The sequence below is a fragment of the Etheostoma spectabile genome, chromosome 8 (assembly GCF_008692095.1).
Source record: "Etheostoma spectabile isolate EspeVRDwgs_2016 chromosome 8, UIUC_Espe_1.0, whole genome shotgun sequence".
Classification (NCBI taxonomy): domain Eukaryota; kingdom Metazoa; phylum Chordata; class Actinopteri; order Perciformes; family Percidae; genus Etheostoma; species Etheostoma spectabile.
Window position 1 is genome coordinate 2,428,992 of NC_045740.1, and position 20,479 is coordinate 2,449,470.

Consider the following 20,479-nt stretch of genomic DNA (forward strand, 5'->3'; position numbering starts at 1 on the left):
ATCTATCTATCTATCTATCTATCTATAAGTAAGAGGTTTGCAGTCATTGCAGTTGGGTATAATAAAGCTAAGCTATGAGCCTAAATTCAACAATACATCATTATTCATTCATAGTCTGGAAAACACTTTGTTTAATGCATACAGTGAAGAAAATAAGTATTTGAACACACTGCTGTTTCTCCCACTTAGAAATCATGGAGGGGTCTGAAATTGTCATCGTAGGTGCATGTCCATTGTGAGAGATATCAATTTGATATGTGTTAAAAAAAAATATTACAAAAAAAAGTAAATAGTTTTAGCATTAGCCTGAATACTTTCATCCTACCTGTCGATGAATAAAGACTACAGATCCCAGGAGCCTCCATGTGCCTCCTTGTCGATCCACGTGTAGCATGCGCAGGATTTGGAGAAAACGGATGCCCCTGCAACACACAACACCTCATTATCTTATGATCCCTCTCCATCTACTTGAGTAAATAACAAAATGCAGAACAAAAAAAGTCACTCTACCTGATGGCAGACGTGGCAAACACTTGGCCATTGGATCCTACACCAAGCACAATGATCGAAGCAACGACCACTATCAAATCTGTGAGAGATAAAGACAGGCAGTAAAAAGAGACAAGACAAATAATCAAATCAGGGTTGCAATTATTTCAGTTCTAATGAAATATTGCCCTAAAGTTATGCTATACATCACTTGAATGGTCTAAGTTGTTGATCTACAAGAACAATAAATGACATATGTTTTTAAATGGAAGCAAAGGAAAATGCCAGGTGCACCTATGATTGATATGGGCTTCCTGATAAAGCGGAGGCGTCCTTTGATGCCTGCATATTTGCTGCGACAGCCTGCCGACCACAGCCGGACCACATACTCTGTGCCAAAGAACAGCACCAGCACAATCTCCTGTGAAGCACAATACAAACACAGAGCAAGGGTTACATTAATCCATTAGTACAGCGGCAATAATTGTGAAGCACATACAGGACGAGTGGATGTGGAAGTAGATAAGGTATCAACTCTAAAAGCATTGATAACACTGTGACATGCATTAACACTAATCTAAAAGCATTAATCAAGCCATTATACACACAATATGATATAAATTGGTAATGACAGGTGGGTGAGACAGAGAAACTAAGGTGGTCTAGTAATACTAAGACCACCCAACCACCCAGGATAAAAGATGGAGGTTGATAACATGGCTGATGACAGCTCATATTGAGACAGGGTCAATGGCTAAGGGATTGGAGCCATAGGATGAAATGCTATCACACTGCGGCCTAACAGATAAGAAGGCTAAATAATCAACTTGGGTGTTCTTTGTTATAAAACTTTCTGCTGTTGAATAAGGTAGTTCACTATACTTGATGCAAAATAAAAAAGAGGGCTTGATTTTCAGTAATAACCATTTGCACCTGCATATCAGTTGAGGTTGGTTCTTCTTTAAATTGCGTTCCAATATGTGCCATAATGCATTTGTTTTTCTATTATGTGCATATACGTATGTGAACCTCTGTGACTTAATTAAGCCTGAGATCGTTTTCCTGGCCACCGTGTATGCATAATATTTAGCCACCATACAGTCTGTTAAAACCTAAGGCCATGTGGGTGGTCATCTTGCTGATTGCTTGAACTGGCTGCTCCCCGACCACCTCTTGTATGAAACTTAATACCATGAGCCCTGCTGCAATAACACAGCACCACAGAGCCCCAAAACAATGACTTGTCAATCAAATCAGACACTTTTGCCAGCCCAAAGAGAAAATGCAGTGATGTGTACATTTAGTGATAGTTTTGCAATAGTTCTGTGAAAAACAATGTAATACCAACCTAAGGCCTCCATCAGGGTTATCATAGTAATGGGGCAGACAGATGGACAGATCCACTTTTCTGCTTTCTAAAATTTCAGTTTGCCCACTTGCCCATAATCATTAATTAACCATGTTTACAACTTTGCGCTTGAGTCATCTGGCCTGGTATTCCTATACCCCGTATTCATCTTAATTAATTGCTATTTTTTTGTCACTGTATTAAAGACAAAGAGAGAGGAAGATAAAGAGGCAGAGTTTAAGAGAGAAACAGGCAGCAGTGGTTCAGCAAGTCTTCATAGCCTGATAATCAGACTGAATTACCATTTGGGTTTACTTTATTCATTCAGATTTGAATGGCTGCCCAAATCTCCAATTTGGGCAGCAATTCAGAGGTCTGGAACCGAGATACCTATAACATACATTTTAATTGAACTTGAGCAGTCAGCCATAGCCTTATTGGTTGTTTAAGAAAGTAACAGACTACCTTTCAAGTCCCTGCTGCTGTGTTGATACAACAATGTATAATCAATAGAAATCCTTTCTGGCTGATAGGTATTATTTAATTATTATTTAACAAAAGAGGTTACATGCGCACAAATGTTTAAACAGTTCTTTGTATTCTGGAATTTACAAAGTGTAATCTATTACTAACACGCAAGCATTTGATAGCTGCATTCTACATACACAACTTCTGATGTGTGTCTGATGTTAATTAATTGTATTAATTAAAAACATCAGCACCAACACCGATGGCCAAAAAATTACAATTTGAGTTTAATAATTATGACATCTGGGTAACATTTGAAAGTCAAAGTAGCGTATAAATGTGAGGAATTTGAAGGGATTAGTCATAATAATTCCATAAAATGGGTCACCCAGATGTTGGAGAGTTTTTGGATGTTTATCAGAAACGGGCAACTATGTGTTTACTGAAAACTGCCACCCGTTTGCAGAGCAATAATCTCGTCAAGCCAGAAGAGGATGAAGCTCATTTAAAGACCTGCTTGGGAATTACAATAACAGAGGAAAATGTGATTAGATTGCTTCATTTGTGTGTCCCACAACAAGGGATGTGCACGTATGCACCCATACACAAAGTCCCTCATTACATCTAGATTCACCTTTATAAAGCTTTTGCAACTTATGGATGGTACATTATACAAAGTAATACCCCTGTTGCCTGTTATTAATCTAGGATTGTAGATAATAATAGCATTCGATTTGTTTTCTTAGAGATGAATTATTTAATATTTAAGAATTAAAGATTTATGAATAGGGGCATTGGCATGAACACAGTATAAAATGATTACATCTCAGAAATATACTCTCACCAACCAGTTTAGTTTCTTTACAGTTTACCAACAGTTGTGGCTGTTAGGTGTATGTTAATTGTTAATATGTTAAATAAAATGTTTTTGTATGTTTACTAGATTAATTACTGTACTTTCTATAGGGATGAGGTTGGTGTTTTGCTAATTATTCAATGTTTTGTCCAGCCTTGAGGCTACAAAGTAACATGCTTTGACAACTAGTCTAGACTTATGTATGAATGCAGCTTCCTTGTTAGTGCACCACCTAATTTTCACAAAACCATTTGTTTTTGATTTGTAATTACTATCATTTGCTGTCCAATGCTGATTTCACAGTATCACATTTTCTTCCAGTAAAAACCTCAAAGGCAATATGCTGCCTTCAACCCTTATTGGGACCTTGTTTAGCTTGCTGCATAACTGTAAACCTACACGCACAGTGAGGGCACAGGAATAGTTGTGTAAAATGGATTCAAAAGAATTCTAATAAAGGGAAGCAATGAAGAATACCTGGGCAGAAGAGAGGACAAAGAAGAGATCTTTGTGATATATGGGTGTGCCTGTAACTGTGAATGTGTGTGCGCATGCTTCTGTGTCTCCTGTCCAGCCTGGTCAGCTTTACTTTGGCAGCTGCCCTGAAGGCCAAATATCCTCAAGGACTAATGTCCCCTCTTACATCCAAAACAAGCAGCCTGTGATTCACATATGTCCACTAACCCTGAACTTTCTAAGTATAGGGCTCTCTCACACACACACACACACACACACACACACACACACACACGCGATAAAGGTATTATCTTATCTTACAATTAATATTGAACCAAAACCATGCATTACAAATACACATTACAGTACAGTATACACACACACACAAACACACAGGTGTACAAATAAACAGGGTTTGACAATTCAAGAGAATAGACTAAGAGTAATTTTGTGTGCAGAAATTAAAATTTTCTCTTTACATTTTTATGAGGCTGATAACTCCTGGTCTTTTTAGTAATGGAGCAACAGAAAAAAGGAATAGGGAGGGAGGAGAGGACGATAAAGAAAGGGAGAGAACGAGAGTTAGAGATAACGATAGAGTATTTGGCTCTTCTTGGGTAAAAATAAATGAATAACTGTGATAGTAGGTCTTCAAAGGGCACTGGCTGAAGGTTTACAGAACACAATGTCCACTCTATCCTTTGTTTGCCCCTGGGACTCAGGAGGTGGTACATGTGTGCGTTTTTGTGAGTGCGTGTGTGTCTGTCCATTTCTGTATGTCGAACCTTTGTGTAAACTGTGCATGACTATGCAGAGTAGCTACGTTTATATTTACAGTGTGCTGTCAAGAGATAGATGATGCAAACTCTTTGTAGTGTTTCCAAACAAGAACCATAGAGTTCTCTATCTGTTGTAAGCCCTGGATTTATTGCATCACTTAGCAACCTTAATAGTCTAATAAGCTACAAAAAAGCCAATTTACCAGCCAGTATTAGTAAGTACAGTCTGTGTGAGGCCAAATAATTCTGCATAACCAGTGGCATCCCAATAGCTTAAAATCAGTGGCTTCTGACCATTCCCATGCTAATAACATGCAATACGTACACATGTTACCTACTGTTAAGGGCTTTGGATTGATGCGATACAAGTTGGCGGAAGTTGTATGATGGTAAAAGGGATTAGTCTTTTAGAGGTTTGTACTATTTTTGTGGCTGTGGTGTAAGATGGCGAGTAGAATCCTTCCAGCCAAGATCTTCTGTCTCCATCATGTGGATACAGGAGGCAACTGCAGTGCAGCTATAATAGCTTTGGACTCTTTTGTTCTCTCTCTTCATCAAGATCTATCTCTGTCAAGGAAGCATCACTAAATAACACCATCAGAATCTCAGTACTTCATTATGTAGGCTACAATGACTTTCTCATCATTATCCATTAAATCTATTTAATTGTAGTTTATTTTAGAGAAAAGGTTCCCGGAGCCCATTGTGACACGCTAACAATACTTGTTCCCTAATGCAACCATTACATGTACAACCCATGTGAGTGAAATATTAAGATGCTTGTAGATTTAGACTTTTTGTGGAGTTGTATAAGTTTTATGTTTGGTATATCAGCACAATAATAGTACTCACCATCCAGAAGAGGGTTCCTGTAGCAAACTCTGCATATTGCTCTATAGTGGACAGCACACTGAAGATTAGACACACCAGTACCATGACGAAGCTGTAGGAAGAAAAACGTTTTTTCCAGTCAGTTGTCACCACATATCACCTAATTAATTGATTAAAAAAACAAAGCAGGAAACATTTTTTACTATATATATTTATTGTTTTATAAATCTGACCTTCATTCAAGTATCTGATGATAACCTTCAATTTATCCTTACTACATAAAAAGGATAAATCAAACAATTACTGTATTTGTCCCGCAACAGCAACTGGTTGAACAATGACAGCACTGAACACAAAATAAAATAATTTAAAAAATTATTAAATATTTAAAATTTAGGTCCCCAACCTCCACATCCCTGTGGAGTTGGCGGCATTGAACCGAAGGCGGCTATATTCAAAGCTTCCATTGCTGAAGCTGCGGCAGGGAGGTGTGTTCTCAAGGTTGTAGGTGCCTCGAGGGGCGGTAACCCTTGAACACCGTGGTGGACACTGGTGGTCAGGGAAGCCGTCCGACTGAAGAAAGAATCCTTCCAAGATATGTTATCCCAGAGGACTCTGGAGGCGGTTGTAAGGTACCGACAAGCCCAAAGGACTGTAGCCTTTCCTGTAGTAGAGGCAAAGCAGTTGATGTGGTAGAAGTTCTGAGAAGTCATGGAAAAGGACTGTCAGTCGGCACCAAGGTGCTTCTGGAAAACAGTCCGCCAATTAAGCAGGGCAAAACGGGAAACCATCCAAGCTGTGTACAGTAAGTATGGGACGCTGTTGACATCAGTTGAAAAGATATACGGGCAGTAGAAGTAGCACTTTAAGAAACTCCTGAATCCAACTAACATGCCCTCTATGGTAGAGGCAATGCTGGGATGTCCCACTTCTCAGCCACCCTGGTTAAGTATACTCCAAGGAGTTGGAAAGGAAGATTCAGCCAATAGGTGGACCTCAGATTGAAGAGAAACAATGCCAATTCTGTCCTGGCCGTGGAACAACGACCCAGCTCTTCACTCTTGCAAGGATCCAGGAGGAGGCCTTGGAGTATGCCCATCCGGTCTACATGTGTTTTGTAGATCTGGAGGTGTGATCTCTTCAGAGAATCAGAGCATTGTAATGAAAAGAGAGCTGAGCCTGAAGACTCAGCCATCCGTGAGGAACTAGGAGTAGAGCCGCTGCTCCTTTCAGTTAAAAGAAGGCAGCCCAGGTCGTTCGGTCAAGTCCAGCTGTTAGGAGACCTAGGGGAAGACCCAGGACTACGTGGAGAGATTACAGTGTGGTTTGAAAGTTTGGGCACCCAGGTAAAAAACTTTTATTAATGTGCATGAAGAAGCCAAGAAAAGATGGAGAACTCTCCAAAAGGCATCAAATGACAGATTAAACAGTCGTATAATGTGAAAATGAAAATAAAAAGTTAGATTTTATTTCCTTCATTTACGCTTTCAAAAAAACAGAAAACAAAAAAAATGGTGTTTGCAAAAGTTTGAGCACCCTGCAGAGTTTATAGCATGCACTGCCCCCTTTAGAAAGCTGACACCTGACAGTGTCATGGATTGTTCTCAATCATCATCTGGAAAGACCAGGTGATGTCAGTCTTAAGGTTTTAAATGCCCAGACTCATCTGACCTTGCCCCAACAATCAGCACCATGGGTTTTTCTAAGCAGTTGTCTAGAAAACTGAAACTAAAAATAGTTGATGCTCAAAAAGCAGGAGAAAGCTATAAGAAGATAGCAGAGCGTTTTCAGATGCCAACATCTTCTGTTCGGAATGTAATTAAGAAATGGAAGTCATCAGCAACAGTGGAAGTTAAAGCAAGATCTGTAAGACCAAGAAAATTATCAGACAGAACAGCTCGCAGGATTGTGAGAAAAGCAAGTCCAAACCCACGTTTGACTGCACGATCCATTCAGAAAGAACTGGCAGACACTGGAGTTTTGGTACACCCTTCCACTATAAAGAGATACTTTCATGGAACAGTCATCAGAAGAAAACCTCTTCTACGTCCTCACCACTAAAATCAGCGTTTGAAGTTTGCAAATGAACATATCGACAAGCCTTACGCATTGTGGAAACAAGTTCTGTGGACCGATGAGGTTAAAATAGAAATTTTTGGCCGGAATGAGCAAAGGTACGTTTGGAGAAGAAAGGGCACAGAATTTTATGAAAAGAACCTCTGTCCAACTGTTAAGCATGGGGGGGGGGGGATCAATCATGCTTTGGGGTTGTATTGCAGACATAAAGAGGCATAAACTGAAAGTTTTGCCATGGCCTTCACAATCTTCTGACCTCAACATAGTTGAAAATCTATGGATAAACCTTAAAAGAGCAGTGTGTGACAGACAGTCCAGAAATCTCAAAGAACTGGAAGACTTTTGTAAGGAAAAATGGTCGAAGATACCTCAAACAAGAATTGAAAGACTCTTGGCTGGCTTCAAGAAGCGTTTCCAAGCTGTGATACTTGCCAAAGGGGGCAGTACAAGGTATTAACTCAGCAGGGTGACCAAACTTTTGCAGACGCCATTTTTTTGTTTTCTGTTATTTTGAAAGTGTAAATGATGGAAATAAAACCGAACTTTTTCATTTAATGCCTTTTGGAGATTTTTTCCATCTTTTCTTGGCTTCTTTATGCACATTAATAACAAGATTTTCCAGGGGTGCCAAACTTTCAAGCCCCACTGTATATCTCCACACTGGGTTGGGAATGCCTCAGGTTCCCCCAGTCAGAGCTGTGGCTTGGGAAAAGGAAGTTTGCTATCCTCTGCTGTAGCTGCTGCCCCCGAGACCCGATCCCAGATAAGTGGTTGATGAATTGATGCAGGGTGGGAAATTAACTTTTTTCCCCACCAGCTACCGTGGCTTGTGGATGCCCAATTTTACCAGCCACATATTTTTATCAGCCACTTTGTCCGGAATTCAAATTTATAAAAGAAATTGCAGTAGCATATTTTGAATTGCTTCAATACATTATGTTGTATTATTAATACATATGTTATTAATGTAAGCAATTAAAAAGTGATGTGAAAAAGAATTAAAGCTTTTATTGCCACACTCTGCTCCTGGGGTCCCATCTTTGCCAGCTATATGGCAGTGCACTTAATATGAGACTTGGATGACTCGTGGTCTTTTATTGCTTCTCATTTAAGGTTAATTGTTCATGTAACAAACAAATTGTTTGCATTTTCTGAAGACGAGTAGGTTCAACTAATCTATTAATCTATTTATAGAGGGCATTTGAATGAATGTCTGATCAACTGGCAATTTAGTGGACATTGCCCAACCCTAATAGGCTAACCATTCCCTTGTTTTCCCTTCACCACTTATTCGAAAAAGTACCTTCTCTTTTTCTTTACTTTGCCCTCAACAGTTGCTACTGCTGACTCTGCGGCGGGCCTCCTACTACTGGGGATATATTGCCACATTTTTTAAACCACTCCAAAACTACTCCACCCACCACTGTGGCTGGTATAAAAGGCAGAGTCACCCGCCACTTTGAAAGAGTACCCGCCATTGGCTGGTGGCGGTGCTAACTTCAAAACCTGAATGGATGGATGGATGGATTCTTTTCCTTATAGAGTTTAGTTGAGAGATGGAAGAGGGCATGAAAGAGTAGTCATATGTGCATGTGAGTATTCATAACGTTCTGTTGGTTTTGGCTAATGAGACTCTAAAAAGGGGAGGTTGCGAGATGTTACACAGAATGGAGTCTGCAGCAGAACAGACGGAATTTTCTGTTAATCACCAGTGATTTTGCCACAGACAACAATCACCCAATTGAGTACATTTTTCTGTTTAACATTGAGCGATGCATACAAATATAAATTTATACTATAAAATAAAAAAAACAAGCAGTTAACTAGCCACAACAACGTTGAGGTACTTTGTCTCTGCTTTTCTTTTTGTCGTCAATCTGCTTGTATTAACAGCCGACAGAATGTTTCCACGTCTCCTAGCAACAGTGAAAAATTCCGACGAGACTGTCCATCTGTCGGTGTATATACATAGTCTACAAATATAGCCTTGTGAGTTGAACATCCACTACCAGCACACCTTAATGAAAGTAGAGGAAGCCGAGGTGCATAGAGGGAATGACAGGATTAAATTGAGAGTGAAGGCAAAGAGCAAAGAAGTGGGAGAGGAAGAGAGAAGTTTTTATTATCAATTCAACTGCCGATTATTTCTCGTTTTATTTTCTTTTTTCTTTTTTTAAATGTCAGGAAAAAAGTGTCCCTTATATTTTCCCAAATGCCAAGTTGGTTTTTGAAAATACATCATAATGATTACTAAAAAAACACCATAAACTGCCTTTTATAAATTCATTTTATATGTGGTGCCTCAAAATATTTTTTGTACTGCATGTCTTTTGATCATTGGATTCCTTAAGATTAATTTCTGATCAAGGATCTTAGCGTTTAGTTTTTCTTGTTTAAACTAAACATTACTTGCATTTTCTTTTGACACTTACAGTACACTTAAGTCTTATAACATTTAAATTAAGTTAAATCTGTTAATGAGTATCAATCATTTTTCCCTTGTTTTCCTACTTAGTTTAGTATTTAGTTTAGTATTTTATTCTTAAGCCACTGCACTGTTCAGTTATTTATTCTAAATGTTTTAAAAGGTTCATGAGGGGCTTTGCTGGGTCTCTCTTGACTCTACATGGATTAAGTATTTTCACCATTCCATTAATAATCCTTAGAACACATTTTTTGAGTGCTTTTACATGACAATACTATGCGAGTGTTTGCATGCCCCATCATGATCGAGCTAATTTTAAAAATACAATGGGTGGGATTACATATGATGCTGTGTACTGCAAGCTGGATTACATGCCATTTGCTGGAAGGGTTATGTAAGTGTTTGTTGTTTATCATTATTAATGTTACATACAAAATAATGCATATACTCCCACACGAAGGAAATACTTGCAAATGCTGCACCGAGACCACTACACAGTTGTATTAATATTATTATTATTATTATTCTAAGTTTATCAGGCACCCATGTGATCCACACCTGTATACTGGACACCCATTTGATCCAGTACAAATTAAGAAAGAGGTAGAAGTGGTCTTCTAATTCACTAGCTCATTCCTGGTCTCTCAAGTTGTATAATGAGAATTAAGACAATGTGGGGTGATGAAGGGAAGACTCCTGATGCAGGATTCCCCTTACTCACAGACATTGATATATTGGGCAGATGGGACAGAGAGGATTACTGCTCAACACATGCGCGCACGCACGCACACAAACACACAGAAACACGGGACAGTGAGGATTACCGTTCAATATAGGCACGCACACGCCCCCCACTCCTTGTCTTGAATTGAGATTAAGACAAAACAGGCATGAAAACGGATCAGTGGTGAAAAAGGTGAGAAGGATATTAGCCCTCTATGGGGGTCAGGGTTCATGCTCCCCCTGAAGAAAATTTTAAATAATCCATATTTTAACGCATCAATCTGATGCATTTTAAGATGCATTTTTTGCCAACCTGGGGAGAGCTGGAGAAACTTAACTTCAGCCATGAGACAAAAATATTATGACCTCCTTACTAAGTATTATGCAAGCCATTTCATGCCAGTATATTAGGTAAGGGCACCACAAATGACAACATAAGTTATACGACTTACAGTTTTTGTGTTAAAATATAAGCAGTAAAAGAGTCGCCACAAAAAATAGTAAAGTAAAAATATCAGAAAAATCAAGTACAGTAACAAAGTATTTGTACTTCCTTACTTCCCATCTCTGCTGACAGCTAACTTTAATAACAACATCTAGCTAATGTTAGGCTAACGTTAACGGTAGCGTTAGCTAACAATTTTCCCCCGGAACTTTAGCTAGCTTGCTAACGTTGCGTTCCCTCCTGCTGTGTTCAATGATTCAATTCATCAAGCTGTAGCTAACGTTAGCTAAGCATATGTCAACAGAGCTCCTGGGTAACTTAGATATACCAGAAAATCTTAAAATTATTGAAACCATCACTCACCAAATTCAGTCAGGTAGCTAGCTAAATCGCCGGGGGCAGGCGTGCTTTCAGCTTCTGACGGTCTAGCTGCACCCCTTGGTGTGCACGCTCTGGTCAGCACGCGCAAAAAACCAATCAGGTAATTGTATTCCCCTTTCTTCCCAGAGAAAAACTGCTGATGCAAGGCCTTTCGCGCTAATATTTCCATGCACTCGCGCTCCCTTCTGGCACTTGCAACTGTTCACAGATCACTAAATCTCTTGAACCCCCCCCCAAAACATTTTTTTATCGAAAACGTAGGTCACCTATTTTGGTTTCAATACGGCGAATTTTGCTGAACGGTGAGTGATTGTCGTGTCTACAAAAATGCAAGCTAAATGCAAATGCATTGGAGCATAATGTTCTGAGTGTATCCATAATTCTGGAAGCCAGCGAGTTATCAACAAGAGGGTGAGCGGAGGTGACATTATCCCCTCAGATTTGGTACAGGCTCATATCCATTAAGGTGACCAAGGTGAGGCACAGAGTCTAAACCCGCAGTGACACTGAGGATGCTATTTTGGTTTGGTCTTCTTTGGCCTCCACAACAGTAAACAGCATGTCTTATGTTGCTGTGATGGTCCAGCATCCAACACTGAAAACCACCAGTCCAATCTTGGGATGCTGGAGTGGCATCTGGAGAGGCCAGTGAGATTTGGTGTAGTGTCTTTGATATATGGGACTGACAATCAATGGGCGTAATAAACATATCACGAAAGGCTGCAACATAACGCAAAAGACACTCATTTGTGTTGGTTAAAAGAAAATAACAATTATAAAATGTAACTGTCATTCTTTTTTAGTAGTGCCTTTTATTTTCAATGTTCAATTTGTTCAATAATAGAATGTTAGACATAATTTTCTTTAATTTGTTTTAAATTCAACAATCAATTTGTTGTATTTTAGCAGAAAACTGAAAGCAGCAGAAAGGCAAAACTGAGTACTTTAATATCTGTTTGTTTATCGAAAGTAAGAATGTTATCGCGAGATATACCAACCTTATAGCATAATTTCCTCATATTGTGCAGCCCTAAACTGAAATATTTGAGGTGTGCAAGACAACTAAAAACAAGGCAGAGTAAATCCATCCCTCTGTAGATTATACATTTACGCTAAAAGCTAATTATTCAACACCCAGGACACCATGTAAAGTCAAATAATAACCATATTAAAGCAATCATTAACTCAAGGATGTGAATGCATACTTATTGCTCGATTTAAAATTCAAATTTCCAGAAATGTGATGCTGCAAAGAACACAAAGGACAAGTTCTCTCCATTTATTACTTTGCTGATCCTCATGTCACTATCACGTGTGGCTGCAACTGCCTCACCATCCTGCCCTCCTCCATCCTATTTGTTAAAACGTCTTTGGAATTGTTTACATGACAACATTAATATTTACGTCTGCTTACAGCCATCTCTGAATGTTGTAGATTTTGGGAGCTTGTTCAATAGGTAGAGCCTTTTCAACTAAATCACTAGTAAAAACATTTGTAGTAGTAAATTCCTCATGTATTTCTTATGTTGAACACTGTTGAATGCCGCTGGCAGTTTACTTTACAACATTGTTGATGGGGAGCATTTTAGTAAAGCGCCGTCAGAAGAATGTGACATGTTTTAAACGTTTGTGTGGAGTTCCCTGGACACAAACCAGTAAGAGACATTAAAAAGAAATAAATGATTGTAAATCATAATATTGTTAATGATGGTGCTGCAACCTCAGAATGGGATTAGTCGTAGTTTACTTTTTTGCCCGCAGGATTGCACCGAAATGAAAGGATAGGTGCAGCCTACTACCATTCCAATTTTCATCAGTATTATTATAGGTTACCTGTGATTAAATATGAAATAATACACTATATTAGAGCTTACGCATTGACTCGAGCAACAATTTTCTCCCACACCAATTCTTGCTATTTTACAGCAACCGCTGTGTTGCTATTTTTTATCTAAATACATGTTCAAACTCGCTATATGTTTGCATGAGTAGTTCGGCCAACCAGTTTGTTTGTGGTTGTTACCATGTTGAATTGTAGTATCATTAACTGGCTGATGTAGTATCATCAGTCAGTGATTGGCTGTTGGCAATAACAATTTGTGGTATACTATGTTGTTACCGGGCAGTGGCATTAAAAAGAGGAAGGAAGAAAAGAGACAAGACAGTGCAGGTTAAGATGAGGGCAGGAAAAGTCAACTCAATACCCATTTCCTGTTTTGAAATGAGATCATCATATTAGTATAACTATAAACATGATGTCATGGGCATGTAGGCAATTGAAAAGGTAATGTAATCTGTTTTCATTCATCGCATGGGACTATGGTTTTGGAGGTACAGCAGTGCAATGCAATATCCACGGGACTTCACATGTTGCCAGAAGTGGTATCAAAATTCTATAACTTCTTTGATTTAATTTCAGTGACATTTCTCAGGTGTTACACACCTCTGTTGTACAATGTTGCTGTTGGTTGAAAACTGCATTTAGTTCATGCTAGCAATTAAAAATAGCTGTTCAAAACCTGTACAAACTTTTCTGCCACAAAAAATTCACACAGCAAAGTACAGTTGGAATGTACAGTAGATTAGACTGTAGACTGTACTAATCACTGATGCAAATGGGACATAAATATCATGTTTTATTATTTTAGTTTACTGATAACAAACTAGTCTGAAGCATTATGCACTGTTCTAATTAAGTTAGGAAATACTTTGTAAAAGTATAACATGCAAACAAAATCTGTGGTAATTGAAGTTTTCATGGCTTCAAGTTTGCCACCTATTTTTATTGACATATAAAAAGTTCCCAAAATTTAACAAAACAATGCAAAACACACCCAACCCCTGCAATGTTGGAAGGCTGTGCATTTAGCAAAGACAGTATAAAATATGGATGTAGTCTCCGTGACGTCACCCATGGTTTTCTGAAGAGACAAAATGAAGCTCAGAGTGGGCAGCTGTCACTGTCTTGGCAGTGCTTGCGTCGGCTAATCCAAAAATGGGCAAAGAGGTAGGGCATGGCTGGGGCTGAAGTGGGCCGAATGAAGCCTACAGTCTATACTCACCTCCTGTGATGGAAACCCAACTGTCACTCAAAGCAGAATTATGCAGAACTTTTTTGCACCAGGCTGACAACATGTTTTACTTTGTTGCAAAGTTATACATTTTTACATGGTGTTATATGGGGATTAACTCCGTTTTGGGAACTGTCTCAAGTGGCCACTCGATAAACTGCAGTTCTTGGCACTTTCACATTGGCTTCATTTCACAGCACTGGATGGTTGCCGCTTGGCATTTAGTCAGGCTGTGTGAAGATAGTAGCTGGATGGAGCAATTTACTAATGCCATATCTTAAAGCTTTCCGCACTGACACCATGGGGAGCTGTTTGCTGTTGACACGACTGGTACACTCGCAAACATTCGCCAACCTTATTTAGCCAGTCCAAAACCCCTGGAATCTGATTAAAACAAAACAGCTGGGGCTTTAGCGGGTATTACTGACTGCAGATCTGTCCAGCTTCACTAAAATAAGAACAGTATTGAGCCACACCAAACCCTCTTCTCTATCAACAGTGACACTAAGGCATTATAAGCTTGAGAAATATCAACTAAATACAGAAAGAAGGAACAATGTGATCTCAAAAAATGTGGATGACAAGAATGGGACATGTTTAAATGTGTTAAATGTTTAATAAAGTATTTCTGATGTTTACACTTGCATAGTAGATGCATGTGCAATAATATACAGTATAGACACACACACAGTTAGTCAACTAACAGTAGCACTAGCATGCTAGTTGTACACTTTTAGCTTCCGGGCCATAATAGGCTGGTTGTGTTTAAATTGTTGTAAAGTTTGGTTGAAGATTCCCTCCATACACAAGTCCACAATCTCACATTCAGGACATACAAAGATTAGATTTTGCTAGCAAAGCCTATTTTCACAATCCAACTTTAGTTTTCAGTGCTAGCACCAGCTTACCCCATTAAGCTATCTTGATAACATCTTAAGGCAATATAACTATTAAATATGAAATCCTACATCTACAAACATTTACCCAATTCACTCACTTGCTTCTCAGCCACAGCCATTTACTGCCACTACCTTCTTATTCTTCGTTTTGGTTATTAGCAGTTGGATAACCACCTTGGAGGTCCATTACTGCCACCAACTGGACTGGAGTGATAAGAAGAGATAAATGCAGCAAAAAATAAAAAATAAAACCTAAATCCTCTTTACTAAATCAATTTCTTTTAGAAATGTAATAATATAGTGATATACCTTGTTGGCTGTTTTCCCCAAAAGTTCTGACAGTGAAAAGATGTTGTGGTATGCATTACAAGGTGTCTGAAAAAAGATGCTCTCTCTGGGTGTTGTATTCCTTGCAATGAATTAGAATGTGTTCAACAGTTTCTTGCTGGTAAAAATATGTGCATTTGCCATTAGAATGTTTGCCTAGTTTATGCAATGAATAATTAAGACCTGTATGGCCAATTCTGAGATGAGTAATGATATTTTTTTTCCCTTTTGTTTAAAGCCCACCTTCCTCCCACCATCAACACGTCTTTGAACAGTATATTGTAATTACGCCTTTCTGTTACTCACTAATGTTCCAATACTCCTGCCATGTTGTTTGAGCATATTTCCTGAGGAATGATTTAACTTCCGCTTTTCTCACTGGGACCTGTAGGTATCTTAAGTGCTTGTTTGGCCAGAATATCCACCACACAAGCATGGGCAGGAATCAAAATGAAACTTGTAAATATACCCTTAATTTGCATTCTGTACAATATAATAAATATTTTATTGATATCTGTTCTAGATGATGATCTGCATGCTAGAAAGTGCTGAAAAACTGTCAAATGCAATAACAGTTTTGGGTAAACCCTTCTTCTCTATCCACTGTAATGCCAGTAACACTGTCATCAACTCAGTAGTGTATAATGATAAATGGCCTTTTCTTAATTGTTTATCATAATGTTGAAACCCCTTGCAGTCTACCATTCTCCACCACATTAACACTAGAGTATTCATCACCTACTCTAACTTGTTTCTCTCAAGTAAAAAAATCCAAAACCCAATTATATGCTCTACCACCAATTCCCAAAGAGTTCAACTTAATAAGTAGTCCTTATTTTCAGAGCATATCATATACCTTTTAAACATCAAAGAATACAGCAATCACTACTTCCTTAGTGGTCTGCACTTTCCTTATTCCTGATTTCAAGCACAACACTGAATCCATTGTATCCATTAAACCCACTTTGATATGGAGAACAACAACATCCTCTAAAATATCTTGACTTAATTGTCCACATGGATAATAATAATTAGTTATACCTATAGGGCCTCTTTCTGGCCATATCTTGATCCCAATTGCTTCATGACCTGTTCTCACATACACAACTCTGTAACTCATTCCAATCTGTATGAATGTTGCAACTCCTCCCCCTCTTCCAGTTTCCCTCTTTTCTTACTGCAGTGTAACCCTTTATAACAAAATCCAACTGTAGTTTTAGCCATGTGTCTTGCATATAAAAAACGTTAGGTTTCTCTTCCAAATTATTATTTATTATTATACTTCTTGAATTCTTGACCATTCGCTGTTAAGCTTCTTGCATTCCGTCCATCCATCCATCTCCGTCCGCTTATCTGGCATCGGGTCGCGGGGGCAGCAGCTCCTGCAAGGGACCCCAAACTTCCCTTTCCTGAGCCACATTAACCAACTCCGACTGGGGGATCCCGAGGCCTTCCCAGGACAGGTTGGATATATAATCCCCCCACCTAGTCCTGGGTCTTCCCCGAGGCCTCCTCCCAGCTGGACGTGCCTGGAACACTGAACTGGAAACTTTGAACATTGTCCACTCTGGTTCAATGCCCCCAGCCTCCACAGGGATGCATGAAAAGCTCCACCGGGGGTGTGAGTTGAAAGTCTGTCGTACAGGGGACTCCTCCAGACGTTCCCAATTAACCCGCACTACCCTTTTGGGCTTACCAGGTCTGTCCAGAGTCTTCCCCCATCCCCTGACCCAACTCACCATCAGATGGTGATCAGTTGACAGCTCCGCCCCTCTCTTCACCCAAGCATCCAAAACATATGGCTTCAGATCAGATGAAACGATTATAAAAATCAATCATTGACCTTCAACCTAGGGTGGTCTGGTACCACGTACACTTATGAGCATACCTATGCTTGAACATGGTGTTTGTTATAGACAATCTTGTACTCCACTGAAGTTCAATTAACACCATTAGGAAGATCCAGCCCATGCCTGAGAAACTTGGAGATCTTTATTAAGACTATCTTTAACCATTTTCCAGTGAAGCCCTCTCACATCAAAATACTTTTCAGCTGATTTGACAACTATTTTGATCCTTTCATTTCTAGTATTTGTCTGTGCTAAACAGTTGACTATCTGTGCCATAAATAGAACAAAATCATTTTTACTCACAATCAAAGTTTCCTCTTTCATCTTATCACAACTGTTCCATTTTCCTGCATCTTTGTTCTTATTTTCATTTTGCCTTGTGACCTGCTTGTCTCCTGAAACCCTTTTTGCTGCCTCAGCGTAGCTAATTCCCTGGTTGCTGAACTATGTTCCCCTCCACAATTGCAGCACTTCAGCTTTGCCCCCTCTTCACATTTGCCATACTCATAATCTCCACCACATCTCTGCTTTCCCTTGCTCAAGGCCGCAACATGTCCAAATCTCTGACACTTAAAACGTCTTAGGGGTGGGGGGAAATACGGCCTAACAACATAGCACAAATATCCTATGAACACCTTATCCTTATCATCACAGATTATCACAACTGATTACTATTTACAGACTATTTGTTTTAATCCCATTCTGGTTTGCTTTCAGACATCTGACCTCACTTATTTTTGCAATCATTATATTACCTTTGATATCATCTTCAAGACTGATCTCATAAAATGGTGTATGTGTGATATGCTAATTTGTATCATACACCTAAACTCATCAGTTGGTTTCTTTTTAACTAAAGCCAACCCCGTTCTTCTTTTCCTAACCCCAACCATGTGTCACGTTTCCTAAACTTAACTGTTGCTTTCTTCACGCGATAACATGGCAAGTGGCAATAAACACGATAAAGTGGCGTTGATGTTTACGCCCGCTTATACAGTGAAGACATCCACACGGATAGCTCAAAATGTGTCAGATAACAAGGCCACTTGGCTTAAGAAAGTCGGCATGTATGTTTACGCAAAGTCGATGTTGCATAATTGGTAATCTTAGCGGAATCCCTGTCACAACTCCCCTGACCAACATTTGCTTTTAATATTAGAACACTGCACTTTCTTGTCATCTACTTTATCTCGGATTGCTCTCACTTGTTGTTCTCCATCCTTACATATGATTAACATTGATCCATTTCTCAATATCTTGGCACTAGATTTCCTTAGTAATGATTTTTGTTCAGCAAGTGGCGTGTATGTTTACGCCCGCTGTATACAGTGAAGACATCCACACGGATAGCTCAAAATGTGTACAGATAACAAGGCCACTTGGCTTAAGAAAGTCGGCATGTATGTTTACGCAAAGTCATGATGTTGCATAATCTGGTAATCTTAGCGGAATCCCTGTCACAACTCCCCTGACCAACATTTTGCTTTTAATATTAGAACACTGCACTTTCTTGTCATCTACTTTATTCATCCGGATTGCTCTCACTTGTTGTTCTCCATCCTTACATATGATTAACATTGATCCATTTCTCAATATCTTGGCACTCAGATTTCCTTAGTAATGATTTTAGTTCAGCAAGTGGCGTGTATGTTTACGCGCTGTATCAGTGAAGACATCCACACGGATAGCTCAATGTGTACAGATAACAAGGCCACTTGGCTTAAGAAAGTCGGCATGTATGTTTACGCAAGTCATGATGTTGCATAATTGGTAATCTTAGCGGAATCCCTGTCACAACTCCCCTGACCAACATTTTGCTTTTAATATTAGAACACTGCACTTTCTTTGTCATCTACTTTATTCTCCGGATTGCTCTCACTTGTTGTTCTCCATCCTTACATATGATTAACATTGATCCATTTCTCAATATCTTGGCACTCAGATTTCCTTAGTAATGATTTTAGTTAACTTCATTGGATTCCATGTGCCCAATGACGCTCTCTCTTGCACAAGTTTGACTAACACCTTAAACTCACCTTTACTTCTTTCTGCTACACTTGTTTTCAGATACAATCATTATCACTGTTATCCTATATAACATCTCTACTCTTTTTTGCGTAGATTTTTTCTAACTACAGCCCATTCTCCAGTTTCATAAGTCCCGCCATCACCTTTGTCCATCTCTAACCCGCTTCCTACTCAAGGGTAAGTAAGCGTGCATTCAGAAAGCATACCTCATTTTGGCGTCAATTTGACAGCAAAAAAACTTTACATCTGTGTTTAAAGACTATTTGTCCATTTTTTGTTTCTAAAGAAACATGACAATGTATAAAAGGCCATTACCTTGTATCTCACTAGCAGCTGTTTTTGTAAAAATAGGCTTACGGTTAAATCATGACCATGCAACTTTCTGTCACACAGTAGGGAAATTACCGTATAGTCAGGAGAAGCTCGCAGGCAATCAGGGAATCCTAAAGTGAAATAAAGAAAAACATTCTGTTCAAGTGTTTTTGACCATGATTTATTAGCCTAACTTACATGTTTTAAAACCTAGCTCACAATTCAACTCATAAACATACGTTGGAATGTTGGAACGATTCCAATCAAAACGTCTATGGGCACAGCTACCAGAAGATTTACAAATTTCAGATGGGTTTGTCATGATCTACGGCGTCAAGCTCAGGTTAAGGGCTGCGCAATACGCTCAGCCGTCACCGGAAAAGTGCTCCTAATTGCCTTCACTGGTCTCCGTCGAAGTCTGTCCATTTCTTATACTGTTTGTGTTCCTAATTTGTCACTTCCTTCTGCCATCTCTCATTCAGTCACAGTCCAGTCAGGGTGCAACCTCTTGTGTTTCAGACATCACATACACTTCCACTGCCACTACCTGTAGTGTCTGCCATGTTTTTTACAGCCTGTTTAAAGCTTGACCTTCAAATAGAAAAGTTCAAGTCAAGTTTGCATAAGATAACATTTATAACTATGGTAATTTATTTTGTTGTTTTCCAAAATCTGAGCCAGTGTGTATATGTTAAACAGAAGAGGCCCCAGAATG

General features: G+C 39.1%; 1 protein-coding gene and 1 long non-coding RNA gene across 5 annotated transcripts in view; both read right to left on the reverse strand.

The window, feature by feature from the left end:
- The window catches only part of kcnq1.2 (potassium voltage-gated channel, KQT-like subfamily, member 1.2), a 191,783-nt gene that overhangs the window by 155,505 nt on the left and 15,799 nt on the right, over positions 1–20,479 (reverse strand). For all 4 annotated transcript variants that reach the window (XM_032523241.1, XM_032523242.1, XM_032523238.1 and 1 more), the window contains exons 3-6: positions 5,249–5,339; positions 784–910; positions 511–589; positions 326–422 (exon numbers count right to left, since the gene is read on the reverse strand). In XM_032523241.1, coding sequence (XP_032379132.1) covers positions 326–422; positions 511–589; positions 784–910; positions 5,249–5,339 — 394 coding nt within the window. The remainder of the gene's footprint in view (positions 1–325; positions 423–510; positions 590–783; positions 911–5,248; positions 5,340–20,479) is intronic.
- LOC116693920 (uncharacterized) overlaps positions 11,537–20,479 on the reverse strand; it is a 17,478-nt gene continuing 8,535 nt past the window's right edge. The window contains exon 3 of the long non-coding RNA XR_004333032.1: positions 11,537–11,596. This is a non-coding gene — a long non-coding RNA (uncharacterized LOC116693920). The remainder of the gene's footprint in view (positions 11,597–20,479) is intronic.